This window comes from Solanum verrucosum, unplaced genomic scaffold, assembly GCF_900185275.1.
Source record: "Solanum verrucosum unplaced genomic scaffold, falcon-dt-bn FXZP01000121.1, whole genome shotgun sequence".
Classification (NCBI taxonomy): Eukaryota; Viridiplantae; Streptophyta; class Magnoliopsida; order Solanales; family Solanaceae; genus Solanum; species Solanum verrucosum.
The window spans coordinates 1,355,706-1,377,835 of record NW_026020509.1 but is presented as its reverse complement, the minus strand read 5'-3'; the positions used below and the strand labels follow the sequence as shown (position 1 = coordinate 1,377,835).

The following is a 22,130-nucleotide window of genomic DNA, read 5'->3' as shown; positions in this document are numbered from 1 at the left end:
GAGAATGGTTTTGAGATTTTGAATCTCTTTCAACTGAAAATTTGTTCTTTTTTGAGATTATTTTTCTTATAATAATGGATTAATTCTTATTTTTTGAGATTTTTTGTTTACTTTCTAAAATTGTGAATAAATAAAAAGAAACAAAAAAGAATTAAAAATCAAAATTTAAATAATGTTCAATGTGACGCTGATGTGGCAATGATGTGGTGCGTGGGGAATGCACTTGCCATTGTGAGACTGATAATATTAAGGTGTATTTTAATTCACTTGAAAAGAGATTAAGGGGGTAAATAATTATCCGAAAATTAAAGTGCTAAAATAAGTTTTGCTGTCAAATTCAAGGAGATTTTATGTATTTTCTCTTAATAAAAAAAAATCCATAGACAAACCTTTCATAATCGAAGTAGTATTTTGTTTTATGACACAATAATACATAGAATTATGTATTTAATATCACAATTCTTTAGCAAATTATTTAATGGTAATTGGTATTCATGATATCAAGTATATTACAACAAAATTTATATCAAAAATACGTTATTAACGATTCTCAAGTTACTAAGAATATTTAGAAAATAAGATTCAAAAAATAAACAAAGGCACATTCACAAATAGAATTATGTATTTAATATCACAATTCTTTAGCAGATTATTTAATGGTAATTGGTATTCATGATATCAAGTATATTACAACAAAATTATATCAAAAATACGTTATTAACGATTCTCAAGTTACTAAGAATATTTAGAAAATAAGATTCAAAAAATAAACAAAGGCACATTCACAAATAAACAATAGCACTTCTATTATTAGCTAAGTTTTTTCTAATTAAATCATTGATAAATCTTCTAACATGCATGCCTTCAAGAAAGTCATCAGAGATTCTTATTCATTAGTGACCATTCATGATTTTTTTTCATTTGCACAGTAATCGAGACAAGTAGTGACCAAATAAATTATGATTAAGTTTTGTTTTTTTTTTTCTCTTTTTTTAATACATATGTTTATTAAGTTAATTTGAGATATTTAATAAAAAGGATAAATTGAAACGCTTAAAACATAAAAAAAACTAATCAAAACTTAAAAGTTTTGGGGAATTTTAGTAGCTTTAGTTAGTTCACTTGTCTAAATTCAATTTTCCATCTTATAATTTTCTATTCCATTTTTCCTTTTTCGTATGTTAATTTTTTATTTTTTTTAATAAGGTCAACACCTATAAGTGATGAGATGATTAAAGTTCCTCTTCCCTAAACATGAACATTGCAGCCAACTCCTTTACTTTTTTAAAAAATAATATTTTATTGTAAATGATAAAATATTATTATATTTTATAACTAAATATAAATATCCTAAATAATTGCAATTAGAATTTTAAAAAAAGTTTATCTTTATAATTTTTTCAATTTGTGTATTTTGCCCACCTATCAAATTAAATGAGTGAAATGTATATTCTAAGTGGACGTTTGACTATGAATATCATTTATCTTTATTTGGAGTTGAATTTTAAAAATCACGTTTAATCAAAATTTAACTGATCAAAATTATTTTCACTCCAAGATACTTTTTATAACAATTTAAAATTAATTCCAATTTGTATTAAGAGACAAATACTAACTCTAATTTCAGTTTGTTTCCAAATACCCACAGCTTTTGTCTACTGTTAATGATAAAAACAAGAACCAACTGCTTAGGACAAAAGAAAACTTGCAATATACATTCATATGTGACCACAAAAACCCAAAAAGATCGATACAAAAAATTGAAAGTTGAATAAACTAATATATTAAGTAATAAAATAAAGGAAAAATCCTTTCTGGCTTTTTGGCCAGAAAGGTAAAATAACATATTTCATATTATGTTATTTTACCTTTTTAAATACTTTTACCCTTTTAGTTTTAATACCTTTTAATTAAAAAAAAAACAGTTTATTTTAAAATAAAAAGGATATTATAGACTTTTGAAATTTTCTGGCCAAATTCTGGCCATTTAGCATTACCTTAAAATAAATACATGAACTAAAATGCTCAAGTGACCAAACTAACCTTATAATAGTGATTTTCTAAAATTTAAAATGAGAAAAAAAAGTTTAAATCATACTCTATCAATTTCATATTATTTGACTCTTATTGACTTGACACACTTCTTAAGAAAACATTAATTAGAGATGTATTTTCTTAAACTAATCTTATTAATGATATGTTGGAATTCTAAATTTGACTACTATGAAAAAAAAATGTAATAAAACTCTCTTGATTTGCTAAAATGAAACGAAGAAAGTATATTGTAAATTATACTAATATACAACACATCAAATCAAATAATTATCGTATTATTAATTTCTACACAACCAATTCTCATATAACTTGTTTTGAAGTTTAAACCAAATGGCTCGTAAATATAATTTGTTTTTATAGATTTAGCAAACTTCACACTCTGCTTTAGATGATTGTTGTATATTATTTCATAATATATCGTATTGTATTGTGTTAATAAATACAATATATAAGTAAATCATATTATTTTTCATCGTTGCATAATATCACATATCAATAATCTGAAGAATAAATCTAAAATAAATTAGAATACAACGATATAACTTTTATAAAAGTATAAGGTAAACGATAGAATATAATTATTAAATAATAAATAAAAATTAGGTAACGATAGGATCATATCAAATTTTATCACAACACAAAATAAAATATTTATTATTATCGACAAATAAATTTGATAATACAATATAGTAATAAAAATAACATTCAAAACAAATATTATATTTAAACTAACGAACAAACTTCAACTAGATATTGTACTAGCAAACAAAACACCTAACTAAGCTTCAACTAGATTGTTGTAATAACAAAATGAGATTCTAATTCCTATAATAACCTTTGCAACAGTACATCGATATGAAACAGAGTAGGGACTTAATCGTCATAACACAACCAACTCTGGCTTTATAATGAGTTATAGAATCTGTAAATGATGCCCTTCGTTCCTTTTTGTTATCTGCACATCATTTTCTCTCTCTAAACTTATATAGCAGTAGTAGTTGTCTTCTCTTGCGTTTTGTAGGTTACGGCGGTGGTTGGTGGGAGAAGGGCGAAAATCGGTGTACCGGCGGTGGTTTTGAGGTATACATTTCTGTGATTTTAATGTATCTCTGTTAGTTTAGCATTTTAGATCTAGCTGGTGCAGTGTTTTCAGTTGTGGTTTTTGTTCAATTTTGGGTTTTTGCTTTACACCGATTCTCCGATTGTTCTACTTTTAGCTGAGTTCACTTGATGATCAGATCTAACTGACTGTTGCTTTGGTTATGATTTTTTCTCATTTATACTGTTTTTTTTTTGCCTTGTTTAACTTTTTTGTGCTTTTTCTAGTCCTTGTTAGCTTTGTTGTGCTGTTGCGAAGCTATGATGGGTAATACTGAATGCTGTATGTTTGAGGGGTTTATCACTTGTATGCTCTGTTTTTGGTATGTTTGTTGTATAGACTGCTGTTCCGAAGTGAAATTTGGATTTCTTTCCTATTTCATCTTCTGGACTCTATTTAAGTTCGTTTTAATTTGATTGACCTGTTTTGACTTGGCATTGAGTTTAGGGAAGTAAAGAAACTATCGACTCTTGTGGTCTTTAAAATGAAAGATAGGTAGAATGTACCAAAATGTCCGTCTTAAACATGTCACGGGGAAAGTTATAATAGAGTTGCCAATAAAGGAAAAAAAGAAATTGAAACAGAGGGACTAAAAAGGAAAGTATGACAAAGAAATTGAAACAGAGGGAGGATATGATTTATGTTTTCTTTTTTTGAAATCATTTCTGAGTTTCCCTTTATTATGTTGAATATGACGCTCTAAGTAGTGTTGCTGCTGTTCTGTGGTGTGTAAGGCTGTAAGAACATGTTCTTTATATTTTCATGTATATTTTTCGATTAGTAAGGTTTTGTTCTTTGTTATATTCTCACATATATTTTTAACCTTATTTGTCCTTTTATCTATGTGTAGCATGGATTTATTATTCTGTTCTATTTGTTTTACATGTTCTGAGCAATCTGTATGAGCATGAATTTATCTTTTGGTTTTGGGAAGGGCAAAATGTTTCTGTAAATCCTTCTCTCTGAAGCAGAAATGAAACTGATAACACTTTGTCCTTTTTAATCACAAAACCCCAGTTGGAAGCATTCTTGTCATCTTGTTTGAATTATGAATTCAATTTAGGTGTATTTTTTCTGGTTTTATTCTCTCCGATTTTGAGAAATGGAAATGGTATGAGCTTTTACTGTTTTGTTGTCCTATAGTACATTTTCTTTGAGCATCCACGGGGTGACCTAGTGGTTAATGAAGTGGGTCAAAGAACCATGAGGTTTCGGGTTCAAATCCCAGCAGCTGAGGCAAAAATACTAAGATATTTCTTCCCGTATGTCCAAACCTTGGTGGACCGAGTTATTCGGTACCTGTGCTGGTAGGTGGTAGTAAGTGCCCTTAGGATTAGTTTAGGTGTGCATAAGTTGGCCCGGACAACCACTATTATAAAGAAAAAAACATTCTCTTTGATTGCCTAATATTATGCCTTTAAAGCTTGGAGGTGTTCTTCTGTGAATTGTAACTGAATCTAGTTAATCCTATTATTTAGGAGGCTGTTGCTGCATGAGATCATACAGTGGATTTTTTGTTTCTGTTTGCTAAAGAAGTTGCTTGAACACGTATTGATAGAGGTTTAGTTTGTGATTTATGAGGGGTTTGGAGCCTATAAGTTGTAATCAGGGCTCATAGATTGATATCAGATAGGCTTTTTGATGAGTTCATTAATTGTGTTTCAAGGACAATGTGGCTGATCTCTACTTGAAACATTTTTAAGTGATAATTGTCCCCTTTTTTTTGTTTTTTGTAGTTGCTACCATGGTGCGGAAGAGGAGAACTGATGTTCCTGGTGATGCTGAGAGCTCCGAGTCCCATGAAACTGGAGGGGGGCGAGGTGGTGTCCAACGCCCATCACAACAGCAGCAGCAAGGTGGAGGTAGAGGCTCGGGACCTCAGCGTGGAGGATATGGTGGCCGTGGTGGTGGGGGAGCTCCACGTGGTGGAATGGCCCCTCAACAGTCCTATGGAGGAACCCCTGAGTACTATCAACAGGGCAGAGGACCTCAGCAGTATCAACGAGGGGGAGGACAACCCCAGCGTCGTGGTGGTATAGGGGGCCGTGGGGCACCTTCTGGTGGCTCTTCTAGGCCACCAGTTCCCGAGCTGCACCAAGCAACTGAGACTCCACATCAGCCCGTACCATATGGAAGACCAGCAGAAACATACTCAGAGGCTGGCTCCTCATCTCAGCCACCTGAACCAATGACACATCAAGTTACTCAGCAGTTCCAGCAACTTGCTGTGCAACCAGAAGGAGGTGCACCCCAAGCAATACCACCTGTATCTAGCAAGTCAATGAGGTTTCCACTTCGGCCTGGAAAGGGTAGTAATGGCACTAGATGCATTGTTAAGGCCAATCACTTCTTTGCCGAGTTACCTGACAAAGACTTGCACCAGTATGATGTGAGTGCGAACCATTGCTTGTTCTTCCAGTTATGATCTTCCTTGTATTATTTATGAGGGTCTTATCCTGATATTGTTTTCATCCTTTCTAATGGCTTTCAGGTTTCAATTACCCCAGAAGTAGCTTCCCGAGGTGTCAACCGCGCTGTCATGGAGCAGCTGGTAAAGCTTTACAGAGAGTCCCATCTTGGGAAGAGGCTTCCAGCCTATGACGGAAGAAAAAGTCTGTACACTGCAGGGCCCCTCCCTTTTGTTCAAAAAGATTTTAAAATCACACTTCTTGATGATGATGATGGACCTGGTGGTGCTAGGTATGCTCCTATGGTTTTGAGAAGTCAAGATACATTTTTTAGCAGTATTTAATGTATGCCTTTTCTAATTTGTGGGGACAGGCGAGAAAGGGAGTTTAAAGTTGTGATCAAACTGGCTGCTCGTGCTGATCTTCATCACTTAGGGATGTTCTTACAAGGGAGGCAGGCTGATGCACCCCAGGAGGCCCTACAGGTTCTGGATATTGTTCTGCGTGAGTTGCCAACAAGTAGGTATGGTTCTTGACTGGCTTTAATTTCTGTTTGTCACAAGCATTGATTACTTCTGAATTGTTGACTTACGTATTTATCTTTTCCCCTTAATTCATTGTTAACTGCAGGTATTGTCCTGTGGGCCGTTCTTTCTATTCCCCTGATTTAGGACGAAGACAACCACTAGGTGAAGGTTTAGAGAGCTGGCGTGGCTTCTATCAAAGTATTCGTCCTACACAGATGGGATTATCCTTGAATATTGGTCAGCACAATTTTTATGACTATTACATTTTGATTTCATGGCTTCATTTTGTCGAACTTGCAACCTATTATCAGTCAAGTACAGTACTTTTACCACAATGTATGCCTGTAGGGGTACATGTTTCTCATCATTGTGCCCTTCTACAGATATGTCTTCCACAGCATTCATTGAGCCACTGCCGGTCATTGAATTTGTGAGCCAGCTTCTGAATCGGGATATCTCTTCTAGACCATTGTCTGATGCTGATCGGGTTAAGGTTGGTTTGGCATATGACTATCATATTCATGATAGTCTCATAATCTACCTGATCTTTTTACTGTTCCCAGTAATTGATGGGAACAATAAAAATAGAACCCATTTATTATATATATAGAATTCTTCTCCTGCAATTCCCTGTAGATATCATATCATCCAAATAAGGATTTATTTCTAACAGCATCTACAATGATACATTCACATATTAGAGCCATTTCCTTTTTTTTTTTTTTTGGCAGGTTGTTTGGTTAATTTTGTTTTTAACCCTATTGAACTGCAGATAAAGAAGGCCCTGAGAGGTGTAAAGGTGGAGGTCACTCATCGTGGGAATATGAGGAGGAAGTACCGCATATCTGGTTTGACATCTCAAGCAACAAGAGAGTTGACGTATGTATTTCGCTTAAGTCTGTAATTATGATGAAACAATTTTCTCTATATCATGTCTTGTCCATAATATTTTACAGTTGGATCAATTGGTGCAGTTAGTGGTGTGCCATCTGATCTTTAATGTTCTGTTGTCTGTATGTGGGATTAACTCATCGTTCTAATCATTGTATTTTATTTGTTTGGGTAGTTTCCCTGTTGATGAAAGAGGTACAATGAAAGCTGTTGTGGAGTACTTTCGAGAAACCTATGGTTTTGTTATTCAGCATACTCAGTTGCCTTGTCTTCAAGTTGGAAATACACAAAGGCCAAATTATTTGCCTATGGAGGTGGGTGTCTTTTATCTTTAAAATAACTAGTTATTTTCCAAGTATCTTGTGTATTTTATGTGCTTACATATCTTGAGTCCAGGTCTGCAAGATTGTGGAGGGGCAGAGGTACTCCAAGCGCTTGAATGAGAGGCAGATAACAGCACTTCTGAAAGTGACCTGCCAGCGTCCTCAAGAGAGAGAGAATGACATTCTTCAGGTTGGATATTGCTTCCAAAACTGTTTTGAATACTCCTTTTCCAAATGATGGGGTTTATTGCTAGTGCTGTCTGATTTATATCCCATGTTTGTTAGTAGCTTTATGTGGACCTTGAAGCAATTAGCTTTCTTTCTTACCCCTTCCGCATCCAATTGATGTGATACACTTTGACTGGGTAAAAAGTTTAAGAAAGGATGGGAGACTTTTGAATCTTAGGGGTTGTTTGGTTGGGAACAAGTTATCCCGGGATTAGTTATCCTGGGATTAGCAATCCTGAGATAACTTATCCCACCATGTATATGGGGTAACTTATCTCATCACTATGGTATAAATGGTGGGATAAGTTATCCCAAACATGGCAAACAAGACACAAATTTTTTATCCCATCACTATTTATTTATATCCCTCACACCAAATGACCCCTTACAGTCTAAAGCAAGGCATATATATTTATGTGGCTATAAATTATCTCATTAAGAGTAAAATGAGAATGTTTAAAAGTTAAATTCTTTTAAAAAAATGTAAGGCATCATTTTTTTTGGGACAAACAAAAAAAGAATGTGCATCACATAAATTGGGACAGAGGGAGTAAGTTTTATTGCCTAGCCAGTCATTGTATTTGCTTGTAAATGAATCTTATGTCTGTATAAGTTTTTCTCCATCTGAGCTTTCAAAGATGTACTGACCTACGTCATCCTATTTTCTACCATGAAGAGGCATACAATGACAATATGGTAGTAACTTTCCAGGTTTTCCATGTGCTTTCTAATTTTTAAATGTAAAACCCATGGCGAAGGGAGTTGGGATGAGCGAGTAAGGATTCATATTTGTTTTGTGTATTAAGAAGTGTAGTTCATGGTGATACAAACAGAAGGTCTGTAATCTCCATAATATTAATGCTGTTTCTAGTCAGTTAGTTTACTGTGAATTAAAACAGGTTTTGTTGACTTCTGCCTTTTCACTATTCATCTCTGCTGTTTGTGCATCATAGAATAATTATTGTTTTTGAGGATAAATTTCTGGCCTTTTTGCAATATTATTTGTATTTACCATGATCTGTATTTACCACAATCTAACCCTTTTCTTTTGTTAGACTGTTCGTCACAATGCTTATGCTGATGACCCATATGCGAGGGAATTTGGTATTAAGATTAGCGAGAAGCTTGCTCAAGTTGAGGCTCGCATTTTGCCTGCACCTTGGGTAAGTTATAGCTCTCCTTTTCTTTGTTGTGATCATGTCATTGAGGATGATGGGTGGCCCTTATCCTTCTGGATTTAGATACTCTTGCTTCAATTCTTTGCTTTGTGGAGTGAATTAAGTTTATTTTATGATTCTTAAATTATGTTTATTGTTTCTGCAGCTTAAATACCATGATACAGGTCGAGAAAAAGACTGTCTGCCACAAGTGGGCCAGTGGAATATGATGAATAAGGTAAGTGATATTTGCGTGATTGAGATTCATGTTGCCAGTTTGACTCTCATTTCCTTGCAGTTAAATGCCATCTATTGGTGTGTGTTCTCACAAGATTAGTCTTGCTTGGCCTCTAATTACTATTTTAAGTCCCCAAGTGAAGTATCAGTTTAGTTGTTCTTGCCTTATTTATACCTGTCTTTACTAGATATAGCTTATGATAGAATAACTAACCTTAAGGAACTTAAAAGTGTGCTGTGTTTTGTCCTTTCCTTTTTAATCTTGTAGATATCCTGGAGCAATTTCATCATGTATTGGTGGTCAAAAATTAGTTTGGTTACTCTTTATTACCCATTCCAGACAGTGTATGTTATGCTGTACCCTTAGTGATGCAGAGCTAAATTCCAGTTTTCTGATCCCACGGTTTGATCAACGTCAATAAGATCAATCTACTTAGCTGCACCTTAGGATGATATAACCATAAAAGTGTATAGCGGGGTTTGAACAAGGAAAGACTTCTGGTGATAGCTAGGCACTGAAAGACAATGAAAGGGAGTAGTATCAATGAAACAGTTGGGAGGTGCATAAGAGTTCTGGATGGATTCCACTTCCTGTTCATAGTTTCCTTTTTCTCTGAAGTACATTTTTTTGCTCTATCCTGTGTCTATTTTCAGTCAATGTTGGAGCTTAACATAAGAATTATGCTAATTTTATATCTCAAATAAGCTGCCTTTCTGTTGAATTTCAGTCAGTGTTGGATGTGCTTTGGTTATTTACTCTACTTTATTGTTGTTGACAGAAAATGGTTAATGGAGGAACAGTGAACAACTGGATCTGTATAAACTTTTCTCGCAATGTGCAAGACAGTGTTGCGCGGGGATTCTGTTCTGAGCTTGCACAAATGTGCATGATATCGGGCATGGTAATTTGGAAGTTAAAGTTTTTCCATTTTTATTACTGTATCTTTTTTGGTGGTCCTGCGACATAAAATTTTAAGATACTATTATGTCTTTGTAGATCTTCAACCCGAATCCTGTTCTACCACCAGTGAGTGCTCGCCCTGATCAAGTTGAGAGGGTCTTGAAAACTCGATTTCATGATGCTATGACGAAGTTGCAGCCGAATGGGAGGGAGCTCGATCTGTTGATCGTCATATTGCCCGACAATAATGGCTCCCTTTATGGTACAGGCCAAGAATGGTGAAATTCATGTAGTGTTTCTTTGCAAGCTCCTGGAATATGCTACAGCTGAAATATTTTATTTCTTTTTCTAGGTGATCTAAAACGGATTTGTGAAACTGATCTTGGCATTGTCTCGCAATGCTGCTTGACAAAACACGTGTTTAAGATGAGCAAGCAGTATTTAGCCAATGTGTCCCTTAAGATTAATGTGAAAGTTGGAGGAAGAAACACCGTGCTTGTTGATGCGATCTCTAGGCGAATTCCCCTTGTCAGCGACCGCCCAACTATTATTTTTGGTGCAGATGTCACCCATCCCCACCCTGGGGAGGATTCTAGCCCGTCCATTGCTGCGGTAGGTTGTTGTGTACTTCATTCTTTTGGTTTCTTTGATCCTCTTGGTAATCTATTTCTCCAAAGCAAATATAGTGCTCAATTTTCACATCTTTTAGGTGGTTGCTTCTCAAGATTGGCCTGAGATTACTAAGTATGCTGGTCTGGTTTCTGCTCAAGCTCATAGGCAGGAGCTTATACAAGATCTGTACAAAACTTGGCAAGATCCAACTAGAGGAACTGTGACTGGTGGCATGATAAAGTATTGTCCTTTTCCCTCCCTTTTTTGAAAGAACATGCCCTAATGTTCGAGTTTTTATTCAACTGGACTTAGTTTCACTTCTGATTGATGCTCTTATCTTATCTCTAATTCAGGGAACTGCTTATTTCTTTCCGTCGAGCGACTGGACAGAAGCCTCAGAGAATAATATTCTACCGGTATTGATGATTAACCCTTCTATGGCTGCATTTTGCAATTTTCTTTTTCCTCTTGGGCTGAAATTAATAGTCTTTTCCCCCCTCAGAGATGGTGTTAGTGAGGGACAGTTTTATCAAGTGCTTCTTTTTGAACTTGATGCAATCCGCAAGGTATTTTCCTTTTTGCTATATCTTAGTCTGCCTGTTTATTATCAACTCAGAATTTCTTTCTATTTTCTGGACGATGAGGATGGCTAGAAACAAGCTTTCCCTTTTACTTGTTAGAAGTTCTGAACCGACTTAAATCCAATTCAGGCCTGTGCATCTTTAGAACCCAACTATCAGCCCCCAGTTACGTTTGTCGTGGTTCAAAAGCGTCACCACACAAGGTTGTTTGCCAACAACCACCGTGATAGAAATGCTGTTGATCGGAGTGGGAACATTTTGCCTGGTGAGTGTTAATCTCAGTATCTCTGATGATTCTATAATAGCTGCAAATGATCCTAAAACCTTCTTTAAATGTAATTGTGAAGGTACTGTGGTTGATTCAAAGATCTGCCACCCTACTGAGTTTGATTTCTATCTCTGTAGCCATGCCGGCATACAGGTAATAACATAGATATTCTATAAAAATATGATAGTCATGTATAAAGGACTCGGTTGCAAGTTTCCAGATTTTGTGGTATTGCAGGGTACTAGCCGGCCAGCACATTATCATGTCTTGTGGGATGAGAACAATTTCTCTGCTGACGGGCTGCAGTCTTTGACCAACAACCTTTGTTATACGTAAGTTGAATCAGAGCTTCCATAGTTCTTTAAATCTCCAGCATTCTGATGGGCTTTAATCATTTCTTGTTTTTTTCAGATATGCTAGGTGTACTCGTTCCGTCTCCATTGGTATGTTCACTGCACTTGTTAATGGCTTTTCTTTAGCATCTATTTTCGATGCCCAATCCAACCCCTCTCTCCCCGGTTCTTTTGTGGATTTTCTTTGTATGTAACCTGTTCATCATAGCATGTTAGTGAACTTGAGTTCATTGATGTTGTTTGCAGTTCCTCCAGCCTATTATGCACATTTGGCAGCTTTCCGTGCTCGTTTTTACATGGAACCAGAGACATCTGATAGTGAATCTGTCACAAGTGGAGCTGCTCCGTACAGAGGTGGTGTAGTTGGAAGGAGCACACGAGCACCAGGTGTCGGTGCTGCTGTAAGGCCCCTTCCTGCTCTCAAGGAGAATGTCAAAAGGGTGATGTTCTATTGTTAGAAGTCCTCTCTAACCAGGCTATATGATATGGGCATTGATTGACATGCTGGTAGTAATGTCTTTTCAAATTATATTTGTGATTTATCACCACCTTGGCTTGGCTTGGCTTTGACCTTGATGTTCATTTAAATTTCAGTTGTCAGTTTAACAGTAGTTTATTCGCAAGTGATGTTTGTGGAATTGTGGCATTGAACAATTGTTATTGAAGAGCATGGCTAGTTATTTAAGTGCCTATTATTTTCCTTTTTGGTATTTCTCTACATAATAACATAAAAGGTCTTGAAAGTCGGGTGATTATGCGCCCTGTGCCCTTTAGTAGATGTCAATTGAAGACAGCTAGTTTCATAGTAAGCCTGGGTGTCAACTTAGCCCATGAAAATACGACTCACTCAACTGTAGCAAGTGCACCTATAGCTGCACGGAGTAGGGGAGTGCAAGTAGATAGATAATAGTTCGCATAGACATTGTTAGTGTTCTTGGGAATTTCAGTGGCATGTATTCATAGACCTAGTAAATGCAAAAATACTCGCCAAGTTAGAAATTTACAGTTGCAGACTAAAAGACGTAGACTTGCATTTTCTTCCACGGTTCGAGCCTTCAAGGTGACCATTGAAATCTAGATAATCAGCCTCAGCCCCGTATACTCTTTGAAAGATTGTCTGGTAGGATGTACTAGTCATAGTATTATTTAATCTTTTGTTTGGTAGGATTTTTAGCCTATGTATAATAATACACCCTATTCAATAATATAGGTTGCATATAACTAATATATAAAAAACCTTGATATTTAACAATACACGAGCTATTAACACATGTATAAGCATGAGTAAAGACAAAACTGCATTTAACACACTAAACTAAACAGTGAATAATGTGAAATAGTCCCAGCATTATTACTCCTAGTATTACTAATACACTCTATTCAATACTTACTTTTCTTATACACTCCTACCAAACGATCCCTCAAAGTACAACATGTGTTTCAGAACTTAGTGTGGTGAAAAGCTATCTTTTTTTATGCAGCAAACTTTAAGTCGAAACACCCTTTTTTCTCATGTTAACAATAGGTTTAGTTGAATTCAGGTGCACAAAGGAAGATATCAAGCTTTTTAACCCTGTCCCAAAACTTAGGAACTTTCTTTCCAACTTCAGCACCAATAGTTTTCTGCTTCTCACCCTTTTTGGCATTGCCAACACCAGCCTCTTCAGGCACTTTAAAGCAACCCTTCAACCCCATCTTAGACTTGCTCCTTTTCTCTTCTTCATGCTTCAGTAGCTGCTCATAATACTCATTGTTCCTACTCTCCAATCCAAATATCTGACCTTGAAGATCCTCAACTTTTCGACTAAGCATGCAAACTCTATGATCCTCCCTCCTGTTTAGCATGCACCTTGCAAGCTCAGCTACCTTCCTCTTCATGAACAAAGACTCTGAAGACAATCCCTTATTCTCCTCCATCAATGAAGCCACTTTGTATCCCAATCTCGCGTTCTCATTTAACAAGATCAATCTCTCTGATTCCAACAACTCCAATAAGCTTTCCTGCAACTCTATCTTCCTTGATGACTCGTTGCAAAGCTTGTCGACTTGACTAAGCTCGTGCAGGATGATTTCACAGTCAACACTTCTGATCACCAAGTCTGCAATGATCATATCTGGTTCCAATTTGGCTTGTGTGGATGGAAATGGAGGCTGATATGATAATGAGCTCTCAGCATCAGAATCAACAATCTCCGATCCATTGTTCTCTTCCTTGTCAAATTGATCATCATTATCAGGATCAAAATGCAAGGATGGAATAGGAAAGGAATTTCGACGATGATGGTTCTTGGCAAGTGCTTGGCAATAGCGGTCTGCCAAAGAGAGATAGTTGTCATACAATTCTTGAAGTAAGGCCAGAAGCTGTGGCCGTTTCTGGTAGTAAGCATCAGCGCGTTCTGTAAAACTGTCAGCACCATCTATATTGGGAACGTTCACAACCAACTTCTTCATCTTCTTGTCCAAATCTGAAGAAAAAACCAAAATCCAATCAAATAGATATATGATATTGACTTGACAAGTGAAGCATTTGAAAATTTGAATTCTACACATCTTTTAGATTGATGAAATCCAAGTTAAAAATGGACCCTTTAGCTCTTGCCTGGACCATGAGCAACAGTGACAGATGTTGACAATGAAATTAGTAGTTTGAATTCAAAAAAATAAAGATAACTGCTACCTATTCATTAACTTATCATTTTCCATACATTTACAACAACAACAACATATCCTGTAATTCCATGAGTGAAGTCGGGGAAGGTAGAGTGTACACAGATCATACTTGAGTCAAGAGTTTATTTTCAAATATATATTAAACTCTATCCATACTTTTTCTCCGCACATGGGATAACAATAGTTTTTTTCGGGATATCAGAGTGCATTAGATTTTTTGTACCTAAAAGCTAGATGTTGATTCAGAGTTTAGACATTGTAAGTTTTTAGTCGAGTAAGATAATTTTCTAATGTATTACTCCCTCCATCTCATTTTTACATAACATCCTTCGCCTTTTAATTCGTCCCAAAAAAATTTCACCTTACTTTAACTAAAAAAATTTCCTTTTGCCCTTAATGAAATGATTACAAGTACAATATATTTAAGGATTTGTTCAGACCACAAGTTTCAAAAGTGTTTATTTTTTTCTTAAACAACATACCTGATCAAACAATGTCACATTAAATGAGACGGAGTGAATACTAATTACTAAATTCTATCCATATTCACACACACACATATATATATATATAAAAGGTTTGACTTTGAAACATTGGATTAGACCGGATCTATGAACCCAATGGTGAGATCTGCCAACCGGGCAGAAGGATTAAAGGTACTGTTAATTCTGCTGAGAAAACAAACATTATTTTCTTTCTGCAACACAACAGAGTGGTGAGATACATCCCTTTTAGAGGGAGGTCCTACCATTCAAATTTCAAAAAAAGAAGCGTTTTTTGCATACTCTTTAAGCCTCAGACAGAAACAGAAAAAGTAGCAAAAGGACATAACCTTTTTTGAAATAAGCATAGGTTTATCATATATGAGAAGAAAACGACACTTCATATCACATGACACCTTCTCTTCATACACTTCCAAATGAAAGATAAATACAAAATAATGGACCCCATATCCCCACCCCCTTTCTCTGTGTCTCACACTAGTCCAACATTTGGACTCGTAATAATCGCTAGAATTTTGAGTTTATGCGTTATGAATTTTAGATTTATTTACGCACATATTAAGTGGATTTTGAAACACAAATACAAAGTTTGAACTAAAACTACTGAATGAACATGTAAAAGAAAATTACAGCATGTAATTACCAGCAATAGTGCAAAGAAGCCAAGAGGGTCTACTGAAGCTTCCCTTCCTTGAATGCTTTGAAGCAGCACCAGTTTTCTCTACTTTCAGTTTTGCTTCCATTTCAGCAGGCAAAACAGGGCCTACCCATCAAAAACATAACATTTTACTACGCCTTCTTTCATCAATCAATACAATAAGTAAATAATGCAAAGAGATACTATCCATAATAAATGATAGGGGTAGACGAGGGATTACTTAGATGATAAACATCCTCCAACCCTAATCCTAAGATTGTGGATTCGAGTCACCAAGGTAACTAAAAAGGTGCAAAGCTCTTATGAAAGCATAAAAAAAAATAGTGTAAAAGTATATAGGAACATCTTTTTTCCTATAAAGAGGACATAATCACAAGCATGGAAGAAGCTAGAGGTACAGAAGCGGTTCATCCAAACTCCTATTTTTTTTATATATACCAGATAAATTTTTCTTAATACATAGTAGTATATAATAGATGAACATCTTTGGTGAAAATTCTGCCTTTATGGCTGCCACTAAGCAAGACTACATGAATATGTAATGTTTGAGTCTTTGAGAAACAAATCAACAATGATAAAGTTGGAAACACATCAGGAAATCTCAACCAACAGATAGTTAAAATGGGAAGAAAAAGAACTCAAGAAATGTAAACATTTACAAAGTGAAGGTGACTCCTTACATATGGTTGAAAAACTAAAGTTGAAAAACGGGATCTTAGTAGCTCTAGTTGATTGACTACCTGAACTTTCACCTTATTACTGAGAGTCCAATTTCCCACCTTGTAATCCCCTTCCCGATACCACTTCCCCTACCCGCTATATGATTAAAAAAAAGGTTGAAGAAGAAAACAAAGGAAGCATACCGTACTTCAAATTGTTGATCACTGAAAAGAACAGTGTTGTGCCCAGCAGCTGCCTTTAGCAAAACAGAGTAGCAGCAGTTTGTTGTCTTTAACCTCTCTGCCCCTTTACATATGCCAACTTGTTTTTTTTTGGCACTAATATATAACACTGTTTGGTTATAAATAGTTTCCCCAAATAAATGCTGAATTTACCCCTAGTATTTACAAATATTAGAAAATTTATTTGACAAATATTAAGAGAAACAAAATTTTTTAATCGTACACTCTCAACTTTTTTCCCCAATTTAAATTCATGTTTAGAAATTTTTAAATGCTCTTATTTAATGTTTGATTCAACCGAAAATTGTCTAAAAGCCTGCATATTAAATAATGATTTGAAAATTAATTTTGAACGGCAAGTATTTATACAAATTTCAACTTTCTCCAAAAAAAAAAATTCAGGTAACATTGTTGTCCTAAAACAATTACTTTCACAAATCTTTTAAATTTCAACTTCAATATTCTTTTTAACTAACTTGAATATTTTAAAAAAGCTACCCATTTTTCTCGACAGTGGGTAATTGGGTACCTACCTACCTACCTTCTAAGATGTCTCTAAGGACGTACGGAATAGCAGCCAGACCCAGCTGGAGAGGTTCGAATTGACAATTCAATTATTGGCTTTTCAATATCTAATTTACCCTTTCGAGGGGTAATCTTTTATGTCGATAATAATCACATTTATCCTGCAACATTGAAATCTTGCGACTCATTCTTCACAAAAGATCTTCTCCCTGAAGTGTCCCAAAAACGAGCATATGATTTTGGTGAGACAAGAAGTTTCTCTGATGAATTTGTAACGATAACATTGAGAATGAATCACATGTAAACTTAGTCATGCACCACAAGTGCCATAACTTGGCATGTTAGACATGAAAATCCCATAGTTTTCTCAAGTTAACACACTTCTTTACCTGCAATATAATTGTGACTACAATACTACCAACATAGAGAGAAATGGTCATAAGGCTACTCTTCTTCACTGTATAAAGAGGTCTGAGCATACCATTCTGAATATACATATATCAAAACATAAATAGAACTTCAAACTCAATGATTTGCGTCTAACATCCTGCTCCTTGTCCACAAAGACTTGTTGTTTCAATAGTTGATTTTTGCCAGAAAAAATCAAACTTCTTCACAAGATCCAGCTAACATGAAATCATTTCCCCCTAAATAGAGAAAACAAATGAAAATATCAGCATTACCCTGCCAAAGGGAGAGATTTCATAATGGCAGTTATAAGCTATTTGTTATTAAATATGTTTTCAGGTGCATCAGGAAAAAAGGTAAAGCAATGAGTTAATAACATACGTGTTCATCATCAATGTGATATTATCTCCTTTCAGAAGAATCCGCCCTGCCGAGGAAACAAAGACATTTTAGAGACAAAAGTTGTAGAGAATATGATTTTTCCTTGTAATTCTAAGGGAGAAAAGGGCTAGGCCTTGGGTTGAAAGTTATTTACTACCCACCTAACTGCTTTCTGCTATTCTTCTTCACATTGACTTCCTCGGCATCATCTAGAACCAAATTCATGTACTCATCAAAACCCTACACAAAAAAAAAAAAAAAAAAACAAATTATCTCCCATTCAACAACTAATCGTGAGTTGAAATATAACCTAAATCCAAAAGCCAAGAAAAAATCTTAAGAGGCCACACAAAAAAGTTAGCAGCAATAATAATACTTCTATATTCTCCAAAGTGCACTGATGTACAACTCTATCCAAAAAAGCACATAGTGCAGGTGTGTCATGCAAAAGATTTAACTCAGACACATCCATCAGAAATCATTTTTTTGTCTGCTCGCAGAGAACATGTGCAACCAACCTTCATCAAAAACTAATTTAACGCAATGATAGATACAGATTTTAGAAGACCTACATCATTAGAAGGGACCAAATTAAGCTAGTGCCAAAGCTTATTCAGTCATATGATGTCTAACAAGCTTCCCAAGCCCCTATGAAATCTTGACAACAATATGTACAATCCACATCACCTAACCAAGAACCACAGCTTGGGAAATCGAAACTACACAAGCAGCAAAATAGATCAGCATCCAAGTTCTCTGAGGTTCGTACAATAACTTTTCTAGGTACATCTTCACATTAAAGCAGGCTTCTTTTAGAGTTAATTTGATGTTCCAAGGAAAGAGTAGTAAACGGAATTGGAAAGAAGTGAGGATGGTTGTGTAGAAAGGTTATACAATACATACCCGTTGGAATATATGGCTATGATTATATGCAAGATATCGAGGATTCTAAGTATCAATAAAACTAGCACTATGTTTTGCAGCTGTGGATGAAAAATTCTAGACTTTGAAGTGCATGGTGCAATAATCAGAAAAATAGGTAATGAATTTGAAGGCCAAAAAATACTCAAAATCAAATCTAAAAATCACGCATGGAAACATATGATTTCTCAATAATCCCCATAATGTAGATTTGACTTAGGAATCAATGATCAAAAAATAGCCCTAGGTTTTAAGCCAGAAGCCCAGAACACACTTCCTCAATCCTTTGGCCCACACTTCCTAAAATGACTACAATTGAAAATGTTATAGCTCTTCTAACACAAGGCTATACAATGTGGATATTTAATTATAACATTTCTTTAGAAAATTAGAGTTGCTCCTTTCAACTCTGAGCAGTCCAGTCTATCCCAAATTCAAGTATATGCAAGCATTGACACAGCAAACTAAAATAAACGTGTTCACTAAGACTAGACTTTACATAAGAATACAGCATTTATTTGGTCTGGTCCAACTAGATAGGACTGTCTGCTCAGCAATAGGAACTAACAGTGAGCCATAATCTAAAATCTATACCTATATGTCAAGTATGCCTTACAAGCTTGCTACATGGAATGGAAGTTTTCATGACAACAATGAAGCTAGATGCTTGGTAGTATTTATATTGCAATTTAAAAAATAAATAAAGGCTACATGACTTGTAAAATATAATTAGTTGATAGTTAAAGGTATATGAGCTGAAACTGCTTTTCTCCTAGCTTTCCGAAAGCCAGATGATTTAGTCAAGTTTCTCTTTTTCTTTTACTGCCTCATTCCTTTGTTGGGAATTTATCCTTAGTACATCCAAATTATGCACCTTTATTATCTTGAAACCATTTTAATGATAAATCTGATAGCCAAAAATTCTATCCTGGGCAGCACATTTATCAGCTCATTCAAAATCAGATATACTAAACTCTATGGATCTTTACTCATTATATAAGAAATAAATAAAGCAATTCCATCCATACCTAAACGAAAATGGGAGGCGTTGCCTCTAAATTCTATGCTGAATTTACTCTGGGAAATAACTTAGTTTACTGCACGCGCTACGGGAATATTAATTAGCAACTAAGAGAATGAACCAGAAAGTAAGTCGCACAAACATTGGTAAGAGGAAATTCATTATAAGCAAAAAATAATTATGTTTTCTTCTTCTTTGAACTGGAGAACAAGAAATAAAACATACAATAATACGTCCTTCAATCCTCTGATCCTTCTGCTCAAATAGCCATATCTGAATGCGCGCTTTCTGCAAAAAAAAAATAATCACATAAATTATAACTCAAACAGTAATTGGAAATTAAGCCTTTGTGTAGTCGTTTTACTGAAAAAAAACCCTAAACTTAAACAAAGACGTATAATAGTAAACTTACACTCTGAAGAAATCTGAAGATCAGATTCTGTAAAAAAAAAACAAAAAAATCCCAAATTTAGCGCAAAAAGTGTTCGAAGATAAAATTGCTCATACGAAGAAATGGGAAAGAAGGAAGATACTTACAATGGGCTGGGTCATAATCCTCTGTACTTTGGTGCTAGCCATGGCTGCTGCTGCTGTTTCTCCGACGAGTTACTCTTCTGCAAGCAAAACCCTAGTTAGACTCAAACCTTGCTATTTGTGAATTGAAATGTCGTATTACATTACCGGAGATGAATTCGGGTTTGGGCTTGCGTTGTCGTTAGTTTAAATTTTGGGTCTATTTGCGTAAGTAGAACCTTTTAAGACTGCTATTTAAAGCATAGCCAATTTAAAAATAGTGCAATTATATTATAGTGTTACGTATTGCCAAAATTTAAAATGATATTTGATCATGGATTTCTCTTTTTAAAAAAGTTAAAAATTTGTAATATTTTTGGGGAAAATTATGCGGTTAAGTAAATTTATACTACTTAATTACTCATCATAGACATAGTTTGCTATAATTACCACTCCTGACTAACATTATACATTAATTACGTGGGCTGATTTCGAGTTTGTATAATTAATCACGTTTGTATAATTCGCCACATTTGTATAATTCACAACTAACAATTCTTCATTTGATTTGTATTTGTATACGATGGTTTGTATTTGTATATGACAATGATTTCCTTTGGTTTTTCAGTTTTATCTATACATTCAATCTTTTTGTGTATAACTTTTTAAAGTTTGTATAAACGTGTAGTTTTCAGATTTAGTATAATATAATTTATATAATGTAATTTGTATAATTGTTTAAAGTTCATATGTGTATCAATTATTATTTCAAGTTTTATCATATTTGTATAATTTTAGACTTTATATTACTCAATTATACAAAAACACGGGAATTATACAAACGTACCTGCGAATTATACAAACGAGATGCGAATTATACAAATTATTGCCCTCTCTCGCTATCCTCTCTCCTCCCTCTCCCAATCTCGCTTACCATATATACAAATACATATGTATAATATACAATTATCTAACCGATATACATATGCAATTCACCCCCTCTCCCACTCTCTTCCATCCCTCACTCGCCTCTCTCCTCTCTCTTCCAATCTCACTCGCCATTCTCCTCCCTATAACATGTAGCTACAAATTGTAATTAACAAACTATTGCTATGGAGTGCAATTAGTGGCTCTATGCGAAAATTCCAATATTGTTTTATCCTAAAATACAATACAATATATCTTTTTTTTTCTCATTATTTTTTTGTATTCATTTTTACTTGTTCATTATTTGAAAAATAATTTTTTATTTTTATTTTTCATTTTTAACTTATGAAAAAAAAATAATATATTTTTTGTGTTTTACTCTTAGCATTAAATTAAGGATTATTTTGATTTGGTGTATTTATATCTTGTAGAAAGAATAGAAGCTTTTACTGAGGAAAACAAAAAGCACGTTTCATCAAAAATAAAATAAAATTGGGCAAAAGCGTAAAGTCACACTGTACCCACCCAACTGGGTTTCCGGGTCTCAATTTTCACCTTCCGAATCCAAAACGCAAAATCCTTCTATCTGGCAGTGGCATGTGTTTGATCGGCCATGGTTGAACGCTCTCTACGATCAATTAGGTATTTTGATTCATCTTTGTCAATAATTTACATGAATTGGCGACGTTACAGCAGCAAATTGGCATAAGAAGAAGCAGTTTTGGAGGAATTAAAGTGGTTTAATCACCTCTTCCAAACAGCTGGAGCTTTGGGCGAACCGCAAGTTTTTGTTTCTGAAGCCATTGTTCAATTGTTAGTTCCATAATAACCATTGAATTTCATATAGACCTCAGGTAAATATTCCCGACTGTTTTTTCTAAAAATTGAAAAAAGTTAAACATTTTTTTTTGATGTTCACCATGAAATCATGTAAAAGTGTAAAATTTGAGTTGGTTTCTATGTCAACAGGCTGATGTGGAGGATCCTCTTAGAGGAAGAGGCAAATATTTGTCATTTTGATGATACAGTTGAGTTGTTGTTTAGTTAAATGTTTGTCAGTG

General features: G+C 34.8%; 4 protein-coding genes and 1 long non-coding RNA gene across 6 annotated transcripts in view; 2 read left to right on the top strand and 3 right to left on the bottom strand.

The window, feature by feature from the left end:
- Positions 1 to 22,130, bottom strand: part of LOC125809755 (CASP-like protein 4D1) — a 96,098-nt gene that overhangs the window by 51,810 nt on the left and 22,158 nt on the right. The window lies entirely within an intron of this gene.
- LOC125809751 (protein argonaute 1-like) lies at positions 3,064 to 12,325 on the top strand. Its single transcript, XM_049489348.1, has 22 exons — positions 3,064 to 3,135; positions 4,891 to 5,543; positions 5,646 to 5,854; positions 5,936 to 6,085; positions 6,193 to 6,326; positions 6,473 to 6,582; positions 6,862 to 6,968; positions 7,156 to 7,294; positions 7,377 to 7,493; positions 8,587 to 8,694; positions 8,855 to 8,926; positions 9,705 to 9,827; positions 9,923 to 10,088; positions 10,179 to 10,438; positions 10,536 to 10,678; positions 10,792 to 10,854; positions 10,941 to 11,004; positions 11,149 to 11,284; positions 11,367 to 11,440; positions 11,525 to 11,619; positions 11,699 to 11,730; positions 11,887 to 12,325. Exons 2-22 carry the CDS (start codon positions 4,899 to 4,901, stop codon positions 12,096 to 12,098), a joined length of 3,159 nt encoding a protein of 1,052 aa, XP_049345305.1. The 5' UTR covers positions 3,064 to 3,135; positions 4,891 to 4,898; the 3' UTR covers positions 12,099 to 12,325.
- On the bottom strand, positions 13,152 to 16,406 carry LOC125809753 (kinase-interacting family protein-like). 2 transcript variants are annotated; one of them, XM_049489350.1, is made up of 3 exons: positions 16,335 to 16,406; positions 15,457 to 15,576; positions 13,152 to 14,105 (listed from the first exon to the last, which is right to left on the bottom strand). In XM_049489350.1, the coding sequence occupies exons 2-3, from the start codon at positions 15,554 to 15,556 to the stop codon at positions 13,168 to 13,170; spliced, it is 1,038 nt and encodes a 345-aa protein (XP_049345307.1). In that variant the 5' UTR covers positions 15,557 to 15,576; positions 16,335 to 16,406; the 3' UTR covers positions 13,152 to 13,167. The 2 variants fall into 2 exon arrangements, with proteins under 2 accessions (XP_049345307.1, XP_049345309.1); XM_049489352.1 differs by having other exon boundaries at positions 16,340 to 16,406.
- LOC125809757 (uncharacterized) lies at positions 17,312 to 20,385 on the bottom strand. Its single transcript, XM_049489356.1, has 6 exons — positions 20,167 to 20,385; positions 20,042 to 20,068; positions 19,855 to 19,917; positions 17,849 to 17,927; positions 17,688 to 17,733; positions 17,312 to 17,545 (listed from the first exon to the last, which is right to left on the bottom strand). Exons 1-6 carry the CDS (start codon positions 20,206 to 20,208, stop codon positions 17,536 to 17,538), a joined length of 267 nt encoding a protein of 88 aa, XP_049345313.1. The 5' UTR covers positions 20,209 to 20,385; the 3' UTR covers positions 17,312 to 17,535.
- Positions 21,601 to 22,107, top strand: LOC125809761 (uncharacterized). The gene is made up of 3 exons (XR_007441826.1): positions 21,601 to 21,711; positions 21,831 to 21,923; positions 22,039 to 22,107. It is a non-coding gene; the product is annotated as an uncharacterized LOC125809761 (long non-coding RNA).